The sequence below is a fragment of the Schistocerca serialis genome, chromosome 4, assembly GCF_023864345.2.
Source record: "Schistocerca serialis cubense isolate TAMUIC-IGC-003099 chromosome 4, iqSchSeri2.2, whole genome shotgun sequence".
Lineage (NCBI taxonomy): Eukaryota > Metazoa > Arthropoda > Insecta > Orthoptera > Acrididae > Schistocerca > Schistocerca serialis.
The window spans coordinates 394,177,252-394,204,871 of NC_064641.1; the positions used below are offsets into that span (position 1 = coordinate 394,177,252).

A 27,620-nucleotide genomic window follows, 5' to 3' on the forward strand; every position below is an offset into this window, starting at 1 on the left:
CTCTTAAAGTCAGTTATCTTAAATTATTTGGATTTTTTGCTCCTTTTAAGGTTTTGAATAACGATGGTATGCTACCTCAAGACATGATTTGATGATCAGTAATTGTGTTTTCTTTACCTCCATTTGATATGGAGAAATAAGTTAAACCAATAAAGTCAGATACACTTGTCTCACTTGAAAAAAAAAATCATTTTATATTACTATGGTATGGATTCTGTAAAGAAAGCAAAAATAAAAATGTACTTCCCATCATTTAAATGACCTGATTCATTTCATACCTTTAGTACATACAAATTACCTTATGTATTCAGGGATTAACAGGAAGGTTTTCTAACGGACATAAGTGTACAAACCATGGAAGGAATCAAGTTAACCACTTGTTGTACAACAGAGGCTCTGCAAGTAGGGAAATACCTAAATAAAAGGAAAACACACACACACACACACACACACACACACACACACACACACACACGCACAAATATGGTGAGTGACCATCATCACTCTGCTGTTTGCACTGGGGCCACATGACTTTATAGTATCAGTTATAGGTGTACAATTTTTGCTAGTAGATATTATGATAATCAAACTAAATTACACACAAGTAGATAAACTCTTAACCCCAAACAATGTCTATACATGAAACACAATGCACAGAAAAAGTGGAATGAAGCCTCATTACATCTACACCTGAAGCATCTTATTAATACAGGTTAATGATTTGGCAGAATAACAACAACTGTCTAACACATAATAAACTGTTAGGCATCTATCTATAAGTTAGAGGTAGTAATGATGCCTATAATGTGCTACACTTGATAATAGTGCATCGGTACGTAATTATTTACTATCAAAAACATTGATACAAATGTGGAACAAAAATTAAGAACTTATTTTTACTATAGCCATTAGTATATTTCTATGAAATGCTGCACTCCAATAGCAAAGCACATATTTAATTGCCAAATTAATGGATGCAATTTCAATTTTTTATTTTAATTTCCTGCACAGTTTGTCACCAACTAAGGATAATAAGATATTTTGCAGTTATTCATGGAGAAATGGTAAGATATTTTGCAGTTATTCATGGGGAAATGGTAAGATATACATTGTCTATGCACACATTGTCAGAAATCACAGCAATATAAAAATTCCATACTAACATCATTATTGTTTTACAAAAACACAGAATTGTATATATGGATTCTACTAACTACAGGCACAGCGTATCAGTAACTGACAAAAATATTGTTACTATTCTCCAACATTAAATGCATTAGGACATATGGTCTCAAAAATTGCTTCCATTTCGATAAGTGTGTGCTTCTGCAGTCATTCTGACTAAAGGAAAATATCACAATTTGTGATTCACCAGGTGAATTAAGTACAACACTAACATTCCTGCACACTTTGGAAAACTGGTGTTCTTTGTTATATTTATTATTTTCTGTCCTTTGTTTTCAATCTGTCATCATAATTCTGCTGTCACTCATAAATCTCAGGTACATAGAATTCCAGGAAATCTCCTGGAAATTAACGAAAACTATTGGCTGAAAGCACTTAGGTACATCAACCACAGTTTCTGCTAACATACATGGTTTTCTAGTTTAAAGCTTTCAAACATTGTGTGGTAATATGAACACTGACCAGACTTTCATAGCCTCTTTACAAAGAAAATTGAGTACAAAAATACTACATATGAAATGTAATAAATTGGGATTTCATAAACACTTACTCTTATTTGAACATTATAATACACATATAATCCAATTTAAGGTATTTTAGTTGTATCCTACAGAATTTCTTAAATAACTACAAATACTGTCACAATAGGAAACACTTGATATATGTATAGCAAGTGAAAATAATAATCAAAATTGAACGCTACAAACTACATTACAAAAAGATAAAACTGCTGGAGGCAACAGATCCATCTGTAATGCAGGTTGAAATAGTGAAGTGACTGCAATAACTTACTAGAGCTAATGCATTCCTTATGATCAGTATATAAGGATGCACACGATAAAAACAGACTTAAAACCCTAAAAGTTCAAAAAACATGTCTATTCAAGGTATCTGTAAATCACGACAATCCACACAAGGCTTTTGGTGCATATCTGAAAAGATAAATATTTATAAATGTACCTTTGGAATTATTCAGATATAAAATTCTCTTTCAATAAATGACACTGAACTGTAAATAAACATCCACAATACATCACAAATAAATCATTAAAACCTTAATAGTTTCACCGTACAATGCAGGTTTTCACAGCCTTGGTCTTATTGGTTTTAGAGCATTAAGCCATGGTCTAAGGTATGTTTCTTAGACAATGGTCTAATGCCCACAGGGCATAGAAACTATTCTTAAACCTAGGCTTAATACCCGTAGAACCACTGTTACCAAGGATATATATCCTTGGATATAATCGTAAAGTGTTATTACAGATTGTTCCAGGAGCAATGGTCAATATTCAGGACATGACAGGAATGATCATCTGAAGCAAAAAAGTCTAGTACACATGGGTTCTAAAATGCAAACCTTAAGAACTATGAGCACTTGTTCAGTAAAAGAGATGTGTTTCACAATAGTGAAAATGAACAAGTGCTCATAGCTCTTAAGGTTTGCATATTCTTATTTTGATTGAAGCTATTTCTTCCCAAAATAGGGAAAGCAAGGTGCTTGCAGTAGAAGATATCTGTTTCACAGAATCAGAGATTAAGTAGTGCTCATATCTCTTAAGGTATGCATTTCGAAGCCCATGTTTACCAGACTTTTTTGCTTCAAATGATGGTTGCTGTCACATCACTGAATATTGACCACTACTCCTGGGACAGCCTATCTATTATTAAACAAAAATTATATTACATCAAAAGGCTATTTTGCTTGGGAAAACTGTAAAATTACAAAACAAAGAATGGCTGGCCAGAACTAACTTACAGGAGGTGAAATTCAATGTACTCCCAACACACATTTAAAATTAGAAAAAGCCACATCTACCTTTGCAAGTGTTAATTCCTTTCTCAGGGAGGAAAGAGGGACAGGTCACTCATAAGTGAGACTGAGAGGAACCCAGCTGTTTTATGAAAACAGGTGGATCTCTTAATACAACAGACTGTCTTTCCAACCTTCCCTTTCCTCCTCCCTGAGGAAGGAATTAAAAGTTCCAAACACTATGTATTGTTTTACTAATGCGTGCGTGCGTGTGTGTGTGTGTGTGTGTGTGTGTGTGTGTGTGTGTGTGTGTTTTGGCATTACCTGGAATTTCACCTAAAGCAAATTAAGTGTTGGAAAACCATTTATCTCCTTATACTGAACATCAGTGTCATATCATCAATCAAATTACTTTTTTTAAAAAATTGTGGTTTAGTTTGGTTGTTTTGTGCAATTTACAGAAAACCCAGAAGAATTAAGTAAGTATAAAAATGATCAATCTTAGTTTTTATTATAATAATGATAAGTTCTAACAATAATGAATTACAATGAAGCTTATGACAACAATAGAGAGCAATCTTTAGTGATGCAGTGCATGTATAAAGCAACTGACTTAAAAGACATTACATGAAGGGTCATTCCAGCTTATGTCAACAAAAATTCTGCAAAAACACTAATATTTCAAGTCTATGACTGTAGATGAACGACATAAAAAAATGACATAAAACACTGCCTTGAAAACACACTATGAACACATAATTAAAAATGAAAGACAAACATATATTTCATTTGCAACTGTACAACAGCTTTTTCTTACTTTGTATAAATAAACATACAGTAAATATGCATTGCATTTAAGAACTTGTGCTGTGTAATAACTCCATAGACTTTTGAAGTGAATATGTTTTCTGGGATTTAGTCTTTGAAAGATCTGCAACAAATTTGTTCAGTATTATCTATATGTGGTTTCCATTAAATGTGATGTTATGTTCTGTAGGGATGGTAGGGTAGTGTTTTTGGAATTGAGGATTTATTCATGCATATTGTTGAAAGGCTGACAAACACTTATCACAAATTTAAGTATTCTCTTGTGATTCTTTACATACAGAAAATGTGATTTGGTGTCCCATGCTAACAATGACAATAAATAGCAATAAATAATTATAAAATAGAAAAGTAAAATATATGTAAACATCACAGTAAGAGCAAAACTATTTTACAGTTGCAAGACAGTTCACTATGAATGCTAAAAATTTAATTATTAGAGAAGTGAACCACACAAACCTAATAAAAAATGATAAAGACAACATTTGTGTACATTATCTTATCACATTTTGTCCTGCCTTTGTAAAGTAAAATAAAACTAACAAAAAAACAGGAAGCAAAGTTTTCACTGACATTTACAGTGCGCACTTGAACGGCCAGCATCCAGTGTCAAAGTAATGCAGATATTACACATAAGACAATGTTCATACATGATAAATCTCTGTGCAGTAATTTACAATGCAATGAGACGGGTTCTACAACTTTTCCATTTTTCTTGTAGCCTTTGTATTTCCTCGCAATGTTGTTCCATCACAGTGTGTCGTCCCATGCCTGAAACACCTGTAACAGGTCCTTTTAGCTTGCGTGGATCCAAATTAGCTCCAAGATTTTGCATACCTTTGGCAATTTTTGAAAATGGTGAGAGGACAAGATCTTTTGTTACTGCCACTGGACTGGTAATTGCATTCGTGAAACCACTTCTTATGGAACGCAATGCATTTTCACTCTGTGAAGACGTAATATTGAAGCAAAGCTCCCTTTCTGAAGAACATCTCAAACTCCCTATCAAATGTCTATCACTGTCTCCAAATTTAATATTTGAAGATCTTTGGTTGATATTCTCATTTTTCTGCTTAGTAAATTCGTTGGTTTTGGTAATCTGCCCCCCATCAACTTCACCTGAAGAATGTGATAACTTTCGTGTCAGTGGAAGAGTATTTGGAGGAGTTAATTTTGCTCCAGTTGACAATTTTCTTTCTCCTTTTTGCATTTCATTTGCATTTTCTCCTGATTTCTCCGGACATGTAAATTCTAAACCATCAAATTTTTGAGGTTCTTGCCGATTAAGGGTTGTACTTGAAACTGCTGTATTCTCTATAGTTATCTCGGGTGTTGTTGAACCTTGTCTGAGAGGACTTGGGGTGAGAGAAGAATTTTTTGATGTCACATTAGCCGAATGTAGACTTGACACATCTAAACTTAAATCTGTACGAGAATGTGTCAGAATATGTCTACGAATGGATACGTTCTGAACTACCTGGGATAAAGACACACTGTCAATATGTGGTGCAGCCAAAGGAAAGAGTTCATCAGTCTGATTAAGAATGGCAATTCTTTCTGTATTTCTTGTACACATGTTTTCACTTACTCTTGTTGACATTATAATACCCACACTTGGAAGATAGGAGTCCACAGGTTTTACCTTGATTTTTGAGAATGAAATAGGTGAGTGATTTATAGGCATAACAGGTTCCTGGTGACCTGGAGCATATGTAATACCATCATCACCTTCTTCATCACTGGAAACCTTACTGTATGACACATGCATTTCCCCTCTGCCTTGTACACCAGACATTTCCTGGAAATAAAACAGAAAGGTTATCCACAGTTCATCTATGATGTCCTAAATAAGGATTTGTTTCCCATATTTATGTACCTTCAGTTGTGTTTCATCTGAGACAATTGATTTTGCTTTCTTCGTGTTGAAACTATGGCCAATTTTATTTAACTTATTAAATTGCATAGTCATATTGGTCAGTGCCCTGGTACCTGAAATAGATAACATTGGCATTAATATGACATTTGGTAACGAAAGGGAATTATTTAACAGGCCCCAAATAAAAAGTATTCGCAACATCTGGTTAAAATACACCTCCCTGCAACATCTTTAACACCTCTTTATAAATTACTCTCTGAGACAGAAATCAATCACTGGTAAAAGCAATTTGCTATACTGGCATACTTCCTGATGTTATAGGCAACAAGAGAAATCACCTAGCAATGTGCGTAAGCTCAGAAAGCAGAACAAAAAGAGAAATATCAGCCCATCAGCAAGCTGCTAATGTTGTTGCTGAATAATGCACCTGAGTGATTTAACTACTACATCAACATTTCTTGGAATCTCATCTCAAAGAACTTGCTAATGATACAGCCACATTGATTTTCATACAGATCATGTACCAACTCAGAATGAGATGCAGGAACAGGAAATGGTGGAGTAAGCAATTATCACACTTTGCTATCTTATGGAGAAATCTTGTGGAGTATTGCAGTTAAGGTTGATAAAAAATTTATTTTACAACAAAAGGGTAGTAAGAATATTTTGTAGATCCATTAAATACTTGCGAAGACCTCTTCAGGACTAAAAAAATTCTCAGACTTTCACATCACTGTATTTACGGTTTCAACAATTTTCAGCCAGATAAAACAGTTTCAAAAGAACTGAGATTTAGATTACCAGAGCCTTGATATAAAACTAATTTCCATATGAATTCTTTATCCCACCTAGGAGAAAAAAGATGAAGTCCTTTGCTATGGTGGATTGTTAATAAGGTGGACAAGAACACAATACTTCCCCAGGAATCTCTAAAACTTCAGAAGTACATAAAAATTTTCTGTTACTGACAATTCCTCCAGTAAATTATCAAAATCCTGGAATTATGGACGTTCAGTTATTACAGATGAAAACCATTGCTTATTGTATCCAAGCAACTTTCGTAGAATACATAAGTGATGTTCATTGACATCTGTCCGTATACAGACACAGCTGTTCAACCACTTTCAATAGACAAATAGAAACTAAATAGCATAATCATAAGCACTGTTTTGAAAATTACAGCATTTTGACCAACTACATACTTAAAGTCATGGAGAACAAAGTATTTGTCAAAATTTTTCTGCTTATTACAGATGCCAAAAATTTTGAAGCTTTCCAGTCTGTAAAAGAACCTTTAACATAAAACATGTCAATTATCTTTAATGATGACTCTTTTAAATGTACAACATGAATGCAGCTAATCATAGAAGCATCTCTATGGCAAAATGTTTTATTCACACTATGTAGCTTCTCTGTCTTGATGGGATCTACAGAATGGGATGGATGAATAAAGAAGCCCTAAGGAAAAGATGGACACAGGAGACAAAAATTTTGGCTGAACTCAGAAGTGATACCAATACAATCTTAAGTTCTGTATAATCACAATGATGGGCTGGATGCCAATGGTGTTACTGTAGTTGTTGCTGAAAATAAATGGATAACACTTCGTGAGGTTATTATTGATACTTGATGTAGTAGCAATAGTACTAGCTTTATTCATCTGTGAATGACTTTTACAAGAGCAAATGTACATATCACGATGTATAAAACCAACTCATCAAATACCTGTAGTGGCAGGAAACCATAGAGAAACTCGGAGAACATATTTTAGCAAATTTATGGGTAATGTTACGGTAGTTTCAGTTTGCTGGATGTACACTGGGTGTCCACATGATTAAACCAGGGATGGAAATTCATTGGATAGTGTACCAAACATCTCATTTGGTAATTACTTTGAGTGAACACCTTAGAACTGTTGTTGTTGTTGTTGTTGTTGTTGTTGTGGTGGTGGTCTTCAGTCCTGAGACTGGTTTGATGCAGCTCTCAATGCTACTCTATCCTGTGCAAGCTTCTTCATCTCCCAGTACCTACCGCAACCTACAACCTTCTGAATCTGCTTAGTGTATTCATCTCTTTGTCTCCCTTCACGATTTTTACCCTCCACGCTGCCTTCCAATACTAAATTGGTGATCCCTTGATGGCTCAGAACATGTCCTACCAACCGAACCCTTCTTATAGTCAAGTTGTGCCTTCTAGTCAAGTTGTGCCACAAACTTCTCTTCTCCCCAATCCTATTCAATACTTCCTCATTAGTTATGTGATCTACCCATCTAATCTTCAGCATTCTTCTGTAGCACCACATTTTGAAAGGTTCTATTCTCTTCTTGTCCAAACTATTTATCGTCCATGTTTCACTTCCATACATGGCTACACTCCATACAAATACTTTCAGAAACAACTTCCTGACACTTAAATCTATACTAGGTGTTAACAAATTTCTCTTCTTGAGAAACGCTTTCCTTGCCATTGCCAGTCTACATTTTATATCCTCTCTACTTCGACCATCATCAGTTAGTTTGCTCCCCAAATAGCAAAAGTCCTTTACTACTTTAAGTGTCTCATTTCCTAATCTAATTCCCTCAGCATCACCCGACTTAATTCGACTACATTCCATTATCCTCATTTTGCTTTTGTTGATGTTCATCTTATATGGTCTTTTCAAGACACTATCCATTCCGTTCAACTGCTCTTCCAAGTCCTTTGCTGTCTCTGACAGAATTACAATGCCATCGGCGAACCCCAAAGTTTTTATTTCTTCTCCATGGATTTTAATACCTACTCCAAATTTTTCTTTTGTTTCTTTCACTGCTTTCTCAACATATAGACTGAATAACATCGGGGAGAGGCTACAACCCTGTCTCACTCCCTTCCCAACCACTGATTCCCTTTCATGTCCCTTGACTCTCATAACTGCTATCTGGTTTCTGTACAAATTGTAAATAGCCTTTCGCACCCTGTATTTTACCCCTGCCACCTTCAGAATTTGAAAGAGAGTATTCCAGTCAACATTGTCAAAAGCTTTCTCTAAGTCTACAAATGCTAGAAATGTAGGTTTGCCCTTCCTTAATCTAGCTTCTAAGATAAGTCATAGGGTCAGTATTGCCTCACGTGTTCCAACATTTCTACGGAATCCAAACTGATCTTCCCCGAGGTCGGCTTCTACTAGTTTTTCCATTTGTCTGTAAAGAATGCGCATTAGTATTTTGCAGCTGTGACTTATTAAACTGATAGTTCGGCAATTTTCACACCTGTCAACACCTGCTTTCTTTGGGATTGGAATTATTATATTCTTCTTGAAGTCTGAGGGTATTTTGCCTGTCTCATACATCTTGCTCACCAGATGGTAGAGTTTTGTCAGGACTGTCTCTCCCAAGGCTGTCAGTAGTTCTGATGGAATGTTGTCTACTCCAGGGGCCTTGTTTCGACTCAGGTCTTTCAGTGCTCTGTCAAACTCTTCATGCAGTATCATATCTCCCATTTCATCTTCATCTACATCCTCTTCCATTTCCATAATATTGTCCTCAAGGACATTGCCCTTGTATAGACCCTCTATATACTCCTTCCACCTTTCTGCTTTCCCTTCTTTGCTTAGAACTGGGTTTCCATCTGAGCTCTTGATGTTCATACAAGTGGTTCTCTTATCTCCAAAGGTCTGTTTAATTTTCCTGTAGGCAGTATCTATCTTACCCCTAGTGAGATAAGTCTCTACATCCTTACATTTGTCCTCTAGCCATCCCTGCTTAGCCATTTTGCACTTCCTGTCGATCTCATTTTTGAGACGTTTGTATTCCTTTTTGCCTGCTTCATTTACTGCATTTTTATGCATAAAGTTAGAGTCTGAGTGCCAAAGCACATAGTGGAAACATCATAAATCACTTATCTTACACTAGGAAAAGGATAGTTGCTACTCACCACATAGCAGAGATACTTAGTTGCAGATAGGCACAACGAAAAGACTGTCAGAAAGTGAGCTTTCAGCCAACAAGACCTTCGTCGAAAGTAGACAAAACACACACACACACACACACACACACACACACACACACACACACACACAACCACAGTCTATGGCAGCGAAGCCTGACTGTGAGCAGCAGCTCATGATGGGGGAAGCAACTGGGTGGTGGGGATAAGCAGGAGGCTGGGGCAGAGAGCGGAGGAATACCAGGGTAGAGCTGGGCTTGTGGGAGCATACAGGGATGGGGTGGAGAGAGGGTAGGGCAATTAGCCACAGTCGAGAGATTAGCAAGGGGGGGGGGGGGGGGGGGGGAAGTGGGGTGAGTTGTAGCAGAAAAGGAGAGAAGTAAAAAGACTGAGGGTGCATCGGTGGAACAGAGGTATGTGTAGTGTTGGAATGGGAACAGGCAGGGGCTAGATGGGTAAGGACCTTGACTAATGAAAGTTGAGCCCAGGAGGGTTATGGGAACATAGGAGTGCAGGAAGAGATTCCATGTGCACAATTCAGGAAAGCTGGTGTTGTTGGGAAGAACCCAGATGGCACAGGCTGTGAAACAGTGACAAATGAAGAACGTCCAGTTGGGTGGCGTGCTCAGCAATGGGGTAGTCCACCTGTTTCTTGGCCACAGTTTGTCAGTGGACATTAACGTAGACAGACAGCTTGTTGGTTACCATGCCCATGTAGAATGCAGCACAGTGCCTGCAGCTTAGCTTGAAAATCACATGGTTTCACAGGTAGCCCTGTCTTTGATGGGATAGGTGATGCTTGTGACCGGACTGGAGTAGGTGGTAGTAGGAGGATGTATGAGACAGGTTTATTACATGGATATGAGCCATGAGGCAAGGGTTTTGGATCAGGAATTGTATAGGGATGGACGATGGTATTGTGTAGGTTCGGAGGGCACTGGAATAACACTGTGGGAAGGGTTGGAAGAATAATGGGAAGGACATTCTTCATTTCAGGGCTCAACAAGAGGTAGCTGAAACCCTGATGGAGAATGTGATTCATTTGTTTTAGAACTGGGTGGTAGTGAGTCATGAGGGAAATGATCCTCTGTGGCCAGACGGTGGGACTTTGGGAAGTGGTGGGTGACTGGAGAGATAAGGCATGGGAAATCTTTTTACGTATGAGGTTGGGAGGATGATGATGGTCTGTGAAGGCCTCAGTGAGACTTTCGGAATATTTTGAAAAGGACCGCTTGTCACTACAGATACGACAGCAAAGGGTGGCTAAGCTGCATGGAAGGGACTTCTTGGTATGGAATGAGTGGCAGGGTGGCAGCTGTCAAAGTGGAGGTATTGCTGGCAGTTGGTAGGTTTGGTAAGGGCAGCCTTACAATCCCTAATTCCTGGAGCCCATATCAAATATTGAAACTCTTACCCTCGAGGAACTACAGCAACACGCACAGTGCTGCCTCAAAAAAACGCTCCACCCTGTTCACTTCCTACTCCCGCCTTGGGCTACCACTATCCACCACTACTACAAAAGCATCCAAACCTCCCCCACATCCCCTCATAGCTGACAAACCCTTTCTTGCAAACCTACTACATTTATCATACCCTTGTAAACTCCCTACCATCACCATATAGAATCCAAGACCTAAACACACCTGAAACACAGTGATGAAACTTCCCTCCAAAATCCTCAGACCCACAGAAGTTTCAGATGTTTCCAAAGGCCTCATCTTTTGCTGCACTGCCAAATTCAATCAAGCAGGACTTGTTAAAGACCTTCTCTCCTTCTTCCAGTCCCTACAGTGGAAACACTTTCTTGCCACCAACCCTACCAATCAGACTCAACTAGAAACCCAGCTTCCTCCTTACCCCTGCCAACTTGGCAACCTTTTCCATCATAAGCTGCTGCTCGCAGTCTGGCTTCAGCTTCCAGAGACTTTGGCAGTTTGTGTGTGTGTGTGTGTGTGTGTGTGTGTGTGTGTTGCCTATTTTCAACGAAGGCCTTGTTGGTTAAAAGCTCACTTTCTGGCACACTACCTATGACTCAGCATCTCCACTATAAGGTGGATAGAAATTATCCTTTTCATAATATTTTTAGAATCTATCCTGGATTTGGCATTGTTTGAATCACTTATCTATAAGACATTGGCTGGTGAGGTTATATTAACCGTATTTTGGAGTGCCCATGGTCTGATTTTCTATGATTTGTTGGAGGATGCGAGCTAACATCCCAAAGATGTTCAGGCTCACAAGCAGTTCCCCTTCGTCGAAATGTCTTGGCTCAAACTCACTCAGCGGTTGAACAGCATGTGTCACATTACATGCCCTAAATTATACACTTGTGAGCCTTTGGTTAAATTGTCTGGCTGATGGCAAGTTTGTAAAATACAAAGTTAATGTAACATATAATAACAGTAATAATAATATCGGGAACTAAATTAATGACCCATAAATGATGTAGGCCACATAGTTGTGATTTGGTTAGAATAACGTTTATTCAGAAAGAAAACTAATAGCAAAAGTGGTCATATTTAGAATTACTATTACACTCAAGTGCATATCCATTTGACACAGTTCGATCATTCACAATCTCATTGCGAAACCCAAGTCCGATTCTTCACCTATGAACCGTCCACTTTTGCGTCTGCACCAGCACTGTCCCTCTGCTCTGCCCGTCCCTGGCCGTGTTTCCCGTGCACCGAATATCCTCACTCAACTGACTAGGGCAGTTCCCTTTCCTGAAGCTGTCCATCTGATTGGCTACAGCTTATTCTACATTATTTTACATTTTAACATATTTAAATAATCAAAGCTTGACCACTTTTATGTTCTAAATAAAGTAACAATAATATCCATTAAATAATAAACGCACAGATGACAAAATGGTAGATATCGAAATAGATGACAGAGGGATAGAGAAACAATTAAAATCGCTCAATAGAGGAAAGGCCGCTCGACCTGATGGGATACCAGTTCGATTTTACACAGAGTACGCGAAGGAACTTGCCCCCCTTCTTGCAGCGGTGTACCGTAGGTCTCTAGAAGAGTGTAGCGTTCCAAAGGGTTGGAAAAGGGCACAGGTCATCCCCGTTTTCAAGAAGGGACGTTGAACAGATGTGCAGAACTATAGACCTATTTCTCTAACGTCAATCAGTTGTAGAATTTTGGAACACATATTATGTTCGAGTATAATGACTTTTCTGGAGACTAGAAATCTACTCTGTAGGAATCAGCATGGGTTTCGAAAAAGACGGTCATGTGAAACCCAGCTCGTGCTATTCGTCCACGAGACTCAAAGGGCCATAGACACGGGTTCACAGGTGGATGCCGTGTTTCTTGACTTCCGCAAGGCGTTCGATACAGTTCCCCACAATTGTTTAATGAACAAAATAAGAGCATATGGACTATCAGACCAATTGTGTGATTGGATTGAAGAGTTCCTAGATAACAGAACGCAGCATGTCATTCTCAATGGAGAGAAGTCTTCCGAAGTAAGAGTGATTTCAGGTGTGCCACAGGGGAGTGTCATAGGACCGTTGCTATTCACAATATACACTCCTGGAAATGGAAAAAAGAACACATTGACACCGGTGTGTCAGACCCACCATACTTGCTCCGGACACTGCGAGAGGGCTGTACAAGCAATGATCACACGCACGGCACAGCGGACACACCAGGAACCGCGGTGTTGGCCGTCGAATGGCGCTAGCTGCGCAGCATTTGTGCACCGCCACCGTCAGTGTCAGCCAGTTTGCTGTGGCATACGGAGCTCCATCGCATTCTTTAACACTGGTAGCATGCCGCGACAGCATGGACGTCAACCGTATGTGCAGTTGACGGACTTTGAGCGAGGGCGTATAGTGGGCATGCGGGAGGCTGGGTGGACGTACCGCCGAATTGCTCAACACGTGGGGCGTGAGGTCTCCACAGTACATTGATGTTGTCGCCAGTGGACGGCGGAAGGTGCACGTGCCCGTCGACCTGGGACCGGACCGCAGCGACGCACGGATGCACGCCAAGACCGTAGGATCCTACGCAGTGCCATAGGGGACCGCACCGCCACTTCCCAGCAAATTAGGGACACTGTTGCTCCTGGGGTATCGGCGAGGACCATTCGCAACCATCTCCATGAAGCTGGGCTACGGTCCCGCACACCGTTAGGCCGTCTTCCGCTCACGCCCCAACATCATGCAGCCCGCCTCCAGTGGTGTCGCGACAGGCGTGAATGGAGGGACGAATGGAGACGTGTCGTCTTCAGCGATGAGAGTCGCTTCTGCCTTGGTGCCAATGATGGTCGTATGCGTGTTTGGTGCCGTGCAGGTGAGCACCACAATCAGGACTGCATACGACCGAGGCACACAGGGCCAACACCCGGCATCATGGTGTGGGGAGCGATCTCCTACACTGGCCGTACACCACTGGTGATCGTCGAGGGGACACTGAATAGTGCACGGTACATCCAAACCATCATCGAATCCATCGTTCTACCATTCCTAGACCGGCAAGGGAACTTGCTGTTCCAACAGGACAATGCACGTCAACATGTATCCCGTGCCACCCAACGTGCTCTAGAAGGTGTAAGTCAACTACCCTGGCCAGCAAGATCTCCGGATCTGTCCCCCATTGAGCATGTTTGGGACTGGATGAAGCGTCCTCTCACGCGGTCTGCACGTCCAGCACGAACGCTGGTCCAACTGAGGCGCCAGGTGGAAATGGCATGGCAAGCCGTTCCACAGGACTACATCCAGCATCTATACGATCGTCTCCAAGGGAGAATAGCAGCCTGCATTGCTGCGAAAGGTGGATATACACTGTACTAGTGCCAACATTGTGCATGCTCTGTTGCCTGTGTCTATGTGCCTGTGGTTCTGTCAGTGTGATCATGTGATGTATCTGACCCCAGGAATGTGTCAATAAAGTTTCCCCTTCCTGGGACAATGAATTCACGGTGTTCTTATTTCAATTTCCAGGAGTGTACATAAATGAACTTGTGGATGACATTGGAAGTTCACTGAGGCTTTTTGCAGATGATGCTGTGGTGTATCGAGAGGTTGTAACAATGGAAAATTGTACTGAAACGCAGGAGGATCTGCAGTGAATTGATGCATGGTGCAGGGAATGGCAATTGAATCTCAATGTAGACAAGTGTAGTGTGCTGCGCATACATAGAAAGAAAGATCCCTTATCATTTAGCTACAAAATAGCAGGTCAGCAACTGGAAGCAGTTAATTCCATAAATTATCTGGGAGTACGCATTAGGAGTGATTTAAGATGGAATGATCATATAAAGTTGATCGTCGGTAAAGCAGATGCCAGACTGAGATTCATTGGAAGAATCCTAAGGAAATGCAATCTGAAAACAAAGGAAGTAGGATACAGTACACTTGTTCACCCACTGCTTGAATACTGCTCATCAGTGTGGGATCCGTACCAGATAGGGTTGATAGAAGAGATAGAGAAGATCCAACAGAGAGCAGCGTGCTTTGTTACAGGATCATTTAGTAATCACAAAAGTGTTACGGAGATGATAGATAAACTCCAGTGGAACACTCTGCTGGAGAGACGCTCAGTAGCTCGGTACGGGCTTTTGATAAAGTTTCGAGAACTTACCTTCACCGAAGAGTCAAGCAGTATATTGCTCCCTCATACGTATATCTCGCGAAGAGACCATGAGGATAAAATCAGAGAGATTAGAGCCCACACAGAAGCATACCGACAATCCTTCTTTCCACGAACAATACGAGACTGGAATAGAAGGGAGAACTGATAGAGGTACTCGGGGTACCCTCCGCCACACACTGCCAGGAGCCTTGCGGAGTATGGATGTAGATGTTAAATTTTTCTGCATAAAACCAATACAATTTCCTCCTTAACTTTGAATGTTATGGCCAGTAGCCTTGCACCAATGTGCTTTCTGATAAATAAATAAAGAACAAAAGTTAAGTATTATGCACTAAACTTTACAACAAATATGCCATTATCTAATGATTCAATAAGGTGTCATTCTGTTATCGTTCCATGTGTCTTGTGTGGAGGAAATGATGGTCTGATGCTTAACTGAAAATACTGATAATTTAAATTTACGATATCTTTTAAACAAATTAAGTTACAGAGTTGATATTTACAACATTTGTCATTTTAATGATGTCATTTTAATGATTGTCATTTTAATGATGTCAATCGTTAAGATCGACTAAAGCATTCAGATTTTAGGTCTTTTTACAAAACTTGTGAATTTCAGTTAACAGTAAATCATAAACTATTATAGATATGATCAATATTCAAGTTTTATTGGGACCACCATGAAAATTTATGAAGGATGGTGATTAAAATTACTGTGGCTTCATTCTCTGCATTACTACAGAATTAAATAGTTTCCATAAATGTTTCCCTTTATGGCCGATCTTAGGTCCGCCATATTTAACACTGCTAGGTCTTCCTGGCCACAAACACCTTCTACTGGGTTTCCCCACGACATAGGTCCTCGTCTGTCTCACTTGCACATTACAGCACTTAGGCCTCAATAGACAATAGATGCCTGTGAGTTTCTCCACCTTGTGGTGAATCTGCGTCCTTTGTGGCACACGGTCCTGGACGACAGGGTTCATTTCACAATTCCTGTAGGCTGACCCTTTCAGTCATATATTTAATTAAGAGCGCAATGCTCGTTAACTCACAAGGAGCACTATCAACATCCAATACTACTCAAGTGTGATTGAACAAAGTCAATCTTCTGCTGGAAGGGGAACAGCTGGGATGGCAGATAAATGGTGTGTTTCTTTTTCAAGACAATGCTTGTCCTCCTATGGCACCACTGATACCGGAAACTATTGGCAGAATGGGTTGGGAGCTTCTCCCTGTGGAATTGTCATTGCATTTTTAATGTTGCCATTCTTGCTCTTGATTTCAGGTCATTTTCACTTTTCCGTATGCTGAATCAGTCCTCCTGATGAGCACTTGTTTTTCAATTTCTTCACATTTTTCCTCCAGCCATTTCATCTTAGCTTCCTTGCAATTCCTATTTATTTCATTCCTAAGTCACTTATATTTCTGTAAGCCTGAGTTTCCTTGAACTTTTTTACTTCCCTCTTTCAATCAATCAATTTAAGTATTTCTTCTGTTACCCAAGGTTTCTTCGCAATAACCTTCCTTGTACCTACATTTTTCTTTCCAACTTCTGTGATTGCGCTTTGTAGATATGTCCATTCCTCTTTAACTGCATTGCTCACTGTGGTATTTATTATTACAGTGTTGTAACCTTGGAATATTTCAAGTGTATCTTATCATTTCATAGTACTTCAGTATCCCACATCTTCACACATTAATTCTTCTGGACAAGTCTCTTAATCCTCCATCACACACAATTCTGAGACACCAGTGTTTGGGAGCAATGAGCCTGACAGGCATAGATTTTGAAACCACCTATTATCTCATACTTTCAACTTTAGCGCCCTAAATGTAAACAATGTTTTTCATTGGAACATACAGAAACAGAACATATGAAAATGAATGCTGAAAAACCCTATATAAAGGAATAAAATTCTGACACCACCCCCAAACAGCTACAATTTTCAGTACATAAATTCTATTAAATAGTAAATGTATGCAAAAAAAATTCCAATTTTAAGTCATTATTTTGGTGCTGATATCTTTCACACTCACTCAGAATTACCAGAAGCAACACGTTGCCACACAGAGAAGCAAAGTTGGCAGACCCTATTTCATCAATCAATTTAAGTATTTCTTCTGTTATCCAAGGTTTCTTCGCAATAACCTTCTTTGTACCTACATTTTTCTTTCCAACTTCTGTGATTGCACTTTTTAGATATGTCCATTCCTCTTTAACTGCATTACTCACTGTGGTATTTATTATCACAGTGTTGTAGCCTTGGAAGATTTCAAGTGTATCTCACTGTTTCTTAGTACTTCAGTATCCCACTTCTTTACACATTAATTCTTCTGGACAAGTCTCTTAATCCTCCATCACGCACTATTCTGGGGCACCAGTGTTCAGGCGCAGTGAGCCTGACAGGCTATATAAAGGAATAAAATTTTGACACCACCACCTAACAGCTACAGTTTTCAGTGCATAAATTCTATTAAATAGTAAATGTATGCAAAAAATTAAATAAAAATTAAGTCACTATTTTGGTGCCAACGTCTTTCACACTCACTCAGAATTACCAGAAGAAACACGCTGTGTTGACAGACTACATTTCCATGGCACAAGCAAATCTCATTGTGGCAGGTTTTACATTCATTGTTTGACATCATTCTGTGACCCACTTCAGCAGTGAAGGAAGTGCACTGTCTTTTGGAATGTAGAGGAGGTGGTGATTTCTCTCTGTATGCTGCTTGATAAATCTTTTGAGTCGGCTTTGCAAGCTGAGCGGGATTCCAATGTTTTTCATACTACTTGGTGTAGCTCTCCAAGGACAAGTTAATGTGCCAGAAATTTTAACTATGTTCCTCCACACGGTTTCTCCAATTGATTTTGAAGGTAAACAACCTGGGAGTTGATACAACCTCATCGAATAATGCGAAAAAAATGATCATTGGCCAGAGCTTTGTGTTTTGGTTCACACTGCAAGTAGCACACATTTCATCTGCTTTCAGCACCACCTTTTGATGAACTGTAGAAAGTGAATATTTGTGGTTAATTTTTTTCCTCCACATTTGGGATCAGTTGAACTGTCACAACTAAATGAAGACGCAAAAGGGTGTAGAATTGTGTGTTACTTATAGTTGTTTGAAGCAGAAATCTGGCAGAAAAATACATAAAGACTTATTATATGTTAAGTGAATATTTTAGAGACTTTGATATGTTAAGCCACAATACTCAGAAGTGTCAGCAGTCGAACAAGGAGGGTGTGATCAGTGGAGTTTGTGCAGCAGCAGTCAGCACTTCGACAGATCAACAACCGAGCAGGTGGGCAATGCTTCCAAGGAGAACAATGACCAGTCCTGTTCACACATCAGTGGTCAATACTTCAGGAACTGTCATCATACTGAACACATGTGCGTGACTTATCTGGCAATGTGGAGGAGGATGACAGGGCAATTCCCGACCACACAAGTGTAGAGGAAAAACAAGGAAAGCCGGCACATGTGTTGACAATGGTCACATTTCTGCCCAATGTGAGAAGCATAGATCAATGACTGAAAAGTCAGTTGCCGCCCTATAAACTTTACAACATTGGCAAAAATACCGAATAAATACCTCTGACAAACGGACATGGGGTGGTCCTTTGAGTGGAGAAAGAAGTCACGAAGAAATGTTGCCTGGACGGATGACCGATAGTTAGTCAGCGGATGTCATACTTCGCTGCAATGACCTAGCTGCTATGCTGCTCAACAGAAGATGATGTTGGTACCACACCAATAGATCAATGCAGAAGATGCTGTCCCAGATGTTCCCACAAAGAAGTTTTTGTGGTACGTACCCAGGTGGCTGGTGAGGACAAAGGCACTATGTCCTCACCAAATACATCACACGTGAACCTAGAGGTTGATGAACTCCATCAGAAGATGCCTAACCTGAGGGTCGCTGGTTCGATTCCACGATGAAGCGCTCCGTGCCACACCACAGCCACTAGTTAATAACACAATGACCAAATTCACAAGGAGAAGACCGCACCACCACCACAGTGGGTCACGGGTATGGTACTGAATGGAAGAATAAGCTGCCTTTCACTCCACTGCAACATGAACCATTGCCGCATCAGCAGTCACTGGAATCTGCATGCTACGACTCCGTGATGCACTACTGCTGTGAGGAATTGAGCAAGTTAAAACATAATGAATTACCCTGTTTGTTTAAAGGGTCTTAAGTGTCAATAAATGATTGATAGTGGAACCACCACTGAGCCAAGGAAAGAACCCATTCCACCACCCACAAAGTGTCGCTTTTCCTCCTGACATCCTTGACACTGACATTCAATATAACTCCACTACATTTGGTGTCAGTTAACTTGGCTCTATTAACTGGTAGGGAATTTGTGGTACAAGAAATTCACGATGTCATCACCAGCAACAGGCTGTGAACAGTCCACAGATAGCAGACAACACTTTGAAGCCAACGGACAGTATTTCCATACATTGATGAGTGCAAATTGGTCCCACATGTTTTTCCCTTTCATATAACACTTCCACGGTGTATAAAACAAATGATGGAAAGCTCACATTTTTTTCAAAGAAATTTGACACTAGAGAATTTCTTTTTGGATTGTGTTAGATGTTCTTGATATTTTGGTCGTATTTGTAACCAGATTTCTAATGTTACATGTTATATAGCAGAATTTATGTTCTTGTGGTCACAGGAAGTATATTTGTGGGAATAACCATTTTTTAAACAGGAAAGCATTACGACGACAGACAGTAAGACATAAGGAGTTTCCACCCACGAGGCTATTCAGAGATTACTTAATCAGGTAGCCCAATTGAGGTCTGACAATAACGAATTGTTGAATCGTTTATTCGAGTATAGGTCGACGCTTAGTGCAAGCCTCCCATACTAGATTCATCAGCAGCCACCCTTGTGACTCCCTTCTCTAGCAAGCCAAGCGAGGATGTAGAAGCATTTTTTGCTGATTCGTTAGCAGCCGTTAAACATAGTTCCTGGTCAGATGAACAAATTTTGCAAATGAAAAAGTTATCGTTAACTGGGGAAGCTAAGGCGCACGTACTAAATCATGAGGAGTTACAAAATGCATTAATGCTTGAAGAACTGAAACAAGATTTGCTCAAAAGGTTTAAAAAGCAGAACAGTTGCCATTTTTATAGGGAGTAATTGAACACCATGTTCCAAAGACACAACAAAATAATAGAAAACTTTGTGGATAGAATATGAAAAGTAATAGTCACACTTACCAATTGTCAGCCAGTGATGATACCAATAGTATACTCTACAAGAAGTGGAGAATAGGGCCTTAGAAATTATTTTGCGAGGATTGCCACCCGAAGCTTTGCTCCATGTAGGGCAGAATTTCCAAAGAATTTAACTGATGCAGTCAACATTGCTACAGTATTAGAGAAAATAGACCCCATGATGAGGTACAAGGAAAGAGAAAATGTATTTTACACAGGGGTTTGTTGTTTCAGATGCGATCAACAGGGACACATGGTGAAAAATAGTCACCAATCACACTTTATAAATCATCAAAGGGCGGGCCATACATATCATGGAGTGTAGCAGTACAGGGAAATTTGCAAAACAGGGGTCCATTAAACAGAAACAGGAACCCCAGAACCACTGCCAGGTATTCCCATTAAAATTCTTTGCTATTAGAGTGCATGCACAAGTGGAGTGCTGGTTACCAGGCACTATTAAGGGTAAAACACACAGACTATCAGTCAACTCTGGGGCTCACATGTCAGTTGTAAGTAAACAGTGCACTGGGGTCAGGAGATAGGACCATCCAAGATATAAGTTAAGTGTAACTTATATCTTGGATGGTCCTATCTCCTGACCCCAGTGCACTGTTTACTTACAACTGACATGTGAGCCCCAGAGTTGACTGATAGTCTGTGTGTTTTACCCTTAATAGTGCCTGGTAACCAGCACTCCACTTGTGCATGCACTCTAATAGCAAAGAATTTTAATGGGAAGGTGGCATTCATTCAGTAAGCTGTATGTCACTGACCTTTCACATTGAGGATGTAAGACTTCAGGAGGTTGTAGGAGTCATATCAAGGGTAAGCAATGAATATGATGTTATCCTACAGTTAGGTTTTCTCAATAAACTTCATGCCATAATCAACCTCGGGCAGCAAACAGTGGAGCTTGGCAGGAGATTGTTTCAATTAGGTGACACAAGATCCCTCTCCCCAGGAAGAGGAATCAACTAAACTGTAAGGAATGTCCTTGAAGGTAGATTCGCAGGACAAAATACCATTTGGTAAAGGAAAGCTACACTGGGTGGACATTAATGCTGCTTTACCCACAGACACACTATGCATAATGGAACTGTTCAAGGAAAATGACGAATTAGACACTGCAAACCACAACAATTGATGGAGTACAGAAGGTACCAGTGCATATAGATAATTTTGGGGCAGAAGACAAGGAGTTATGAAAGGGATTGTTAATGGCTAACGTAAGTGCCTTAGAGGAAGATGATTTTAGTTGGTCAAATGTAAACAATAGCAGCAAACCAGCTGCCTACAAAAACTGAATTGCGCTGGAAGATATCACACATACAAGGAAACGAATGGGATATGTTGTATGAGTTTCAGGATCTATTTAGTTCACCTGGACTGCTAACAGCAACAAACATCACACAACACAATTCCAACTAGAGATAACACTACAATTTACAGGAGACCATACAGAGTTTCTCACCAATTACAACTGTTACTAGACGAATTCATAGATCAACAATTAAAGGATGGTATAAAAGAATATTTGGATTCACCATACAGTGCAAATGTCATAATTGTGCCAAAGAAATCTGCTGATGTTGCACAACATTATAGATTCTATTGTGATTACAAGCATTTAAATAGCAAAACAATTTCAGACGTGTATCCATTACTGAATATCATAGATACCATTGACTATCTCTGCAACAGTAAATATTTCTCCAGAATTGACTTGAGGAACGGGTACCATCAAATAGAAGTTGCACCAGAGGACAGACAAAAAACTGCTTTCTCTACCCCTTCAGGTCATTGGCAATTCATAAGGGTACCTTTCAGATTAAAAAATGCCTCCATGACATTCCAAAGATTGCTAGATGGTGTGTTACATGGGTTAAAATCTCAACAATGCATAATATACCTCGATGACATAGTCATATTCAAAAGACATCAAGGAGCATGCGATATGCTTACAAGAAGTTTTCCAATGTTTCAGGGATGCTAAATTAACATTCAATTTGGAAAAATGTCACTTCGCATTAACGGAAGTAACACATTTGGGCCAGGTCATCAGCGAACATGGAATCAAAATCAAGCCACGGCTAATAACCGGAGTTAAAGATTTTTCAGCACCACAATTTATCAAGGAAGTACACCAATTTCTAGGCCTCTCAAACTATTATCAAAAATGTGTAAAAAAAACTATGCAGAAATAGCACAACCTCTCAGACAGTTATTAAAAAAAGGTACTAAGTTTCACTGGAAAACAAAATGTGACACAATATTTGGAACACTGAAATACAAATTAACACATAGTCCTGTATTAACCTATGCGATTTCAGCTAAGAATTCATCCTGTCCTACGATGCATGTGCACATGCTACCTGAGCATTTTTGGGTCAAAAAATTAATGGTGCAGAACATCCAGAGGCCTACACAGCCAGACAATTAAATATGATAGAAAAGAATTACTCTACAACAGAAAAGGAGTTATCAAGTGTCATCTATGGTATAAAATATTTCAGGTGCTATCTGTATGGGAATAAATTCAAGATAATCATGGACCATGCTGCTCTCCAGTGATTACTTGGGCTGAGAGACCCGTCAAGTCATCTGACACATTGGTCTCTATGCCTCTACAAAATGGACTTTGAAGTAATTCATAAACTGGGGAAGAAACATTCCAATGTAGATTGTCTTAGTAGGAAGATAGCAGTATTAGAAGCAGTAGGTTGCGCTACAGAAGAATGGCAAAAAACACAGCCTTCAGACACAGATTGCAAAAGATATGAGACGCAATGGCAGCTTTGTCTACATGATGGCGTTTTGTGTTGAACGACTACACTCAGACCAAGAATTGTGGTTCCCAAACACCTCTGACAGGTAGTCATGCATGAGGCCCATGATCACATGCCTTTAGGTCACAGTGGTCAAAGAACTACTGAAAGACATGTTGCTGAATGTTTCTGGTTGGAGACAAGAAAGCACAGTATGTGCACAATTGCATACCATGCACCTAGTGAGCAGACTATTGCCATCAATGTATACCGTTATAAAGACTCTCAGAAGTGTCATGCCCATTTCAAAAATTAGGAATGCACATTTATGGCTCCTTTAATAAAATACCAGCTGGGAATAATGATAATAGATCATTTCTCAAGGTATCTTACAATGGTAAGTCTCCCTGATCAACAGGCAAACACCATTGCACAAGATATGGTCAATAATTGGATTTTAAAATTTGGCACACCAAAAGCAGTTATAACTGACCAAGGTAGTAACTTCATGCCCAAACTTATGAAACAATTTTACCATTTGCTTAAAGTACATGAATTATGCAGCACACCATTACACCCACAGGCAAACAGATGGACAGAAAGGGTTCACCGCACTATCAGGAAGATGCTTAGTTATTTTATCAATGACCAACACAACAACCAGGATATCAGCATTCAACACTGTGTAAGTACTTACAAAGCCGAAACACGCAAAGGAACGGGCATGTCACCTTATGAAGTTATATGGAAGGAAGATGCCATCAGCATTCGATGTTATTAAGCCTACAGAAGGAAAGAATGGAGAAGCAGTTGGGACATTTGCTCAAATCATTCAGTACGTGTGGAAGAAAGTGCATAAAGCAAATAACAGAGCATTAGAATGGCAAGAGAAATTACACAACATACACGCTAAGTATCGAATTTCAAAATTGGGCAATAGGTTTTTCTATCCACTACCCATGATGCTAAATGAAAAACAAAAAATTTATGACAAATTGCCAGGGTCCTTACCAAGTTGTCGAAATTACATAACCAGTTTAACGTCGAGTTACAGTTACCCACAGAAACAACTATTGTTCACGCAAGCCAGTTGAAACCTTTTAAGGGAATAACAGATGTAATGCCACCAACAGTAGCAAGTATTGTTCTGAAGTGTGCTGGACCACAGAAACGGATGACCGCTGATCCATCAACACAGAAAACGCACTCGGCACCCTTATAACCTTTGGCTGCGTGCAGTGAATTACGCATCCACAATACAAAATCTACCATACCAATACAAATAAGCTTCCTATACTACAGATTCTAGTGATAATGTACTAACAGGGGGTCATGTACAGAAAAGGGAATTAGAAAAATACATGAAGGGGAATTCTGAGTTTTAAATAATAGGCAGTACCAACATATGATCAGACACCGTACACTTAAATAAGTAAAGTCATTCAGTAGAATGTATTAATAAGGGTGTCTAGGTCATACAAAGTGCACAATAATTTTTCTTTTGTCATAAAAGCACAATTATGTAAGATGCACTTAGCAATACTACTTTCCATATTATGGGTATCGCCTTCTACCACAATGGGGTCCTTCATGGTTGCAGCACTACCTTCCTCATTTGCAGATATGAATAACACGACCTATGGGTTATAAGTGCACTAATTGAGGAGTGGTGTCATTTTTGTTCGACAGGACGCAATGGTACTAACTAATCATCAGTGAACAATGGTATTGGAATATAATCTATGGCACATAATAATGAACTTGGAAGGTTAGAGCTAGAATTTAGTGCCTTAAAGTCAGCAGCAAGAAAAGCGGAGATATTTGACGAGGTGGCAAGTGAATATAAAACTCTGCAGTACTCATATGACCAGTTATGAGGCCAATTGCATCAAATAGAAGGATTAGTGCCATATACAATCAAATGATTTAGATGAGGGTGGTAAATTATTAAAAACCATTTTTGACACAGTAGACAACAATGATATCAAGCAGTTAAATAAGACTTACAGTTATAGTAGGTCCCAACGAGCCCCTATTGTCTGGCACACCAATAGGTTAAATGACTTAGAAAAAGCACTACTCAATAACAACAAGGCCATTAGGAATGTTACACCATAGCACTGAATACTGATTTAAAGATAATACAAAACAGACTAGGTAGAGGGGATGATAAGATCTCAGTAGCGAGGTTACTTCAATTGCTCACAGATCAGTTAGTGGATGCATGGCTAACAGCAGAGGATCTCAAGGAAGCCATTCACCATGCAGTATAGTGATACTTGTCACCAATTTTACTATCGCCAACAAACTTTATATTCTTATTGATTTGGATCCATAAACAGTTACAGGAGTCACTACAATTAATCGTCCTTCCAAATAAGGAATGCTTGCTGTAGTACTACTACATAGATAGGTACTAGTGGACACAGATGACGTAAAATTACAAATTCATATTTCCTTCCCAGTGACTGGCAAAACATATGTCTATGACTGTTATTCAGTGCACTCTTTCCCACTGGAATGAGGGCCAACATAACAAATTTGTACAATTTCGAACACGTAAATTATTCCTAATCTCCAAAACATTGAATGCTATTGCAACAGTGAAGCTGTTACCAAATGCCCATCACATGTCACTGAAGTGAACACCAATAACTGTGAATCCTTCTTATTTTTTGAGCAAAACAAAGTCTCAAGTTTCCTGTGTGACATACTACTGCTACTCCATATTTTTTCGAGCAAGTAGGAGGACACTGGCTTTATGCAGTTAACCAACTGACTGATATCTTCACATACTGTTTTGACCATGCTGCCGCTACTACAATCGAACATACTGAACTATGCGGTAGTGGACTGATAGTTAATGGCACATTACTTTCTCTCTCAGGCATGAAATTTCACTTACCCACAACCATAACCAGTTTGACCATTGTCATCTCATCATACCCACTAATTCACTAGCCAGAAACGCCTATGCAACTATTGGCTACTCAGAATTTGTCTTACCTGAACAACTCCCTTGATTCCTCCATCCTGCAGTCATTAGATGTTTTTATCACTGCACAACAAAGCAAGATTGATGCCAACACTATGATGTAGCATATTGTACAGTTGAAATAGGAACATAAAATGAGAATTATGATACTGAGCACAGATATTTCTGGAACTTTCTTGTTCATATTCATACACTGTACTGGTTTCCTGTGTATCAGATGAAAACCCAAGACAAACAACAACATGTCACTACATCAAATTTCAGTTGAATGGCTACAATACTGAGCATACACATGTACTGCTAAAATGTACATAGAAATCACTGTTGCTTTCTACTTCATTGTCTTGTTACTGATCATCATCCTACCATATTTCTAACATTACTTTCAGAAGTTTTCTTAATGGGTTAGGTTGGGTTTTGGGTTGTTTGGGGAAGAGACCAAACAGCGAAGTCATCAGTCTCATTGGATAAGGGAAGAACAGGGAAGGCCTTTTCAAAGGAACCATCCCGGCATTTTCCTGGAGCGATTTAGGGAAATCACGGAAAACCTAAATCAGGATGGTTGGACACGGGATTGAACGAATGCGAGTCCAGTGTGCTAACCACTGCACCACCTCGCTCGATTTTTCTTAATGCTGATGTATTTCAATATAATATAGATTGAATGTATAATGTAATTTTCCTGATGGACTAATGTTTCCACTTTGTTTCTGTTTCCTGTTTGTTAGTCAATTATAGATGGACATAAGAGAAAATTCGAGGGTGAATTTTTCTGGACGGGGGGAGGGATGTAGGGTGTATAATAATTACATATAATAATTATGTGTCACCCTTGGTTGTTCAAAGCAGAAATCTGGCAGAAAAATCCGTAAATACTTATTATACGTTAAGTGAACATGTTACAGACTTTGAGACCTTAAGCCACAATATTCAAAAGCGGCGGTAGTCAAAAAAGGAGGTCAATGGCCAGTGGAGTTTACGCAGCAGCAGTCAGCACTTTGACAGATCAACGACTGAGCAGATGGGCAATGTTTCCAAGGAGAACAACGACCAGTACAGTTTGCACATCAGCAGTCAATGTTCCAGAAACTGTCATCATACTGAACTCACGTGCATGACTTATCTGGCAAAGAGGACAACAGGGAAATGCCTGACCACGCCAGAATAGAGGTAAGATGAGGAAAGCTGGCACATGTATTGATATTGTTCACATTTATGCCCAACTTGAGAAGCACAGATCAATGACCGAAGAGTCAGTCACCACCCTGTAAACTTCACGACATTGGCAAAAACACCGAATAAATACCTCAAACAAATGAGCATGAGGTGGTCCTTAGAGGGGATAGAAAAGTGACAAAGAAACGTTGTCTGGACAGATGACTGATGGTTTGTCGGTGGACGTCATACTTCACTGCAATAACTTAACCGCTACGCTGCTCGACA

At 39.6% G+C, this 27,620-nt stretch overlaps 1 protein-coding gene across 1 annotated transcript in view; it reads right to left on the reverse strand.

The window, feature by feature from the left end:
• Positions 1-3,432: 3,432 nt before the first annotated feature.
• LOC126474913 (phosphatidylinositide phosphatase SAC2) overlaps positions 3,433-27,620 on the reverse strand; it is a 373,240-nt gene continuing 349,052 nt past the window's right edge. Inside the window, exons 15-16 of the mRNA XM_050102409.1 lie at positions 5,637-5,749; positions 3,433-5,558 (exon numbers count right to left, since the gene is read on the reverse strand). Coding sequence (XP_049958366.1) covers positions 4,434-5,558; positions 5,637-5,749 — 1,238 coding nt within the window. The 3' untranslated portion in view covers positions 3,433-4,433. The remainder of the gene's footprint in view (positions 5,559-5,636; positions 5,750-27,620) is intronic.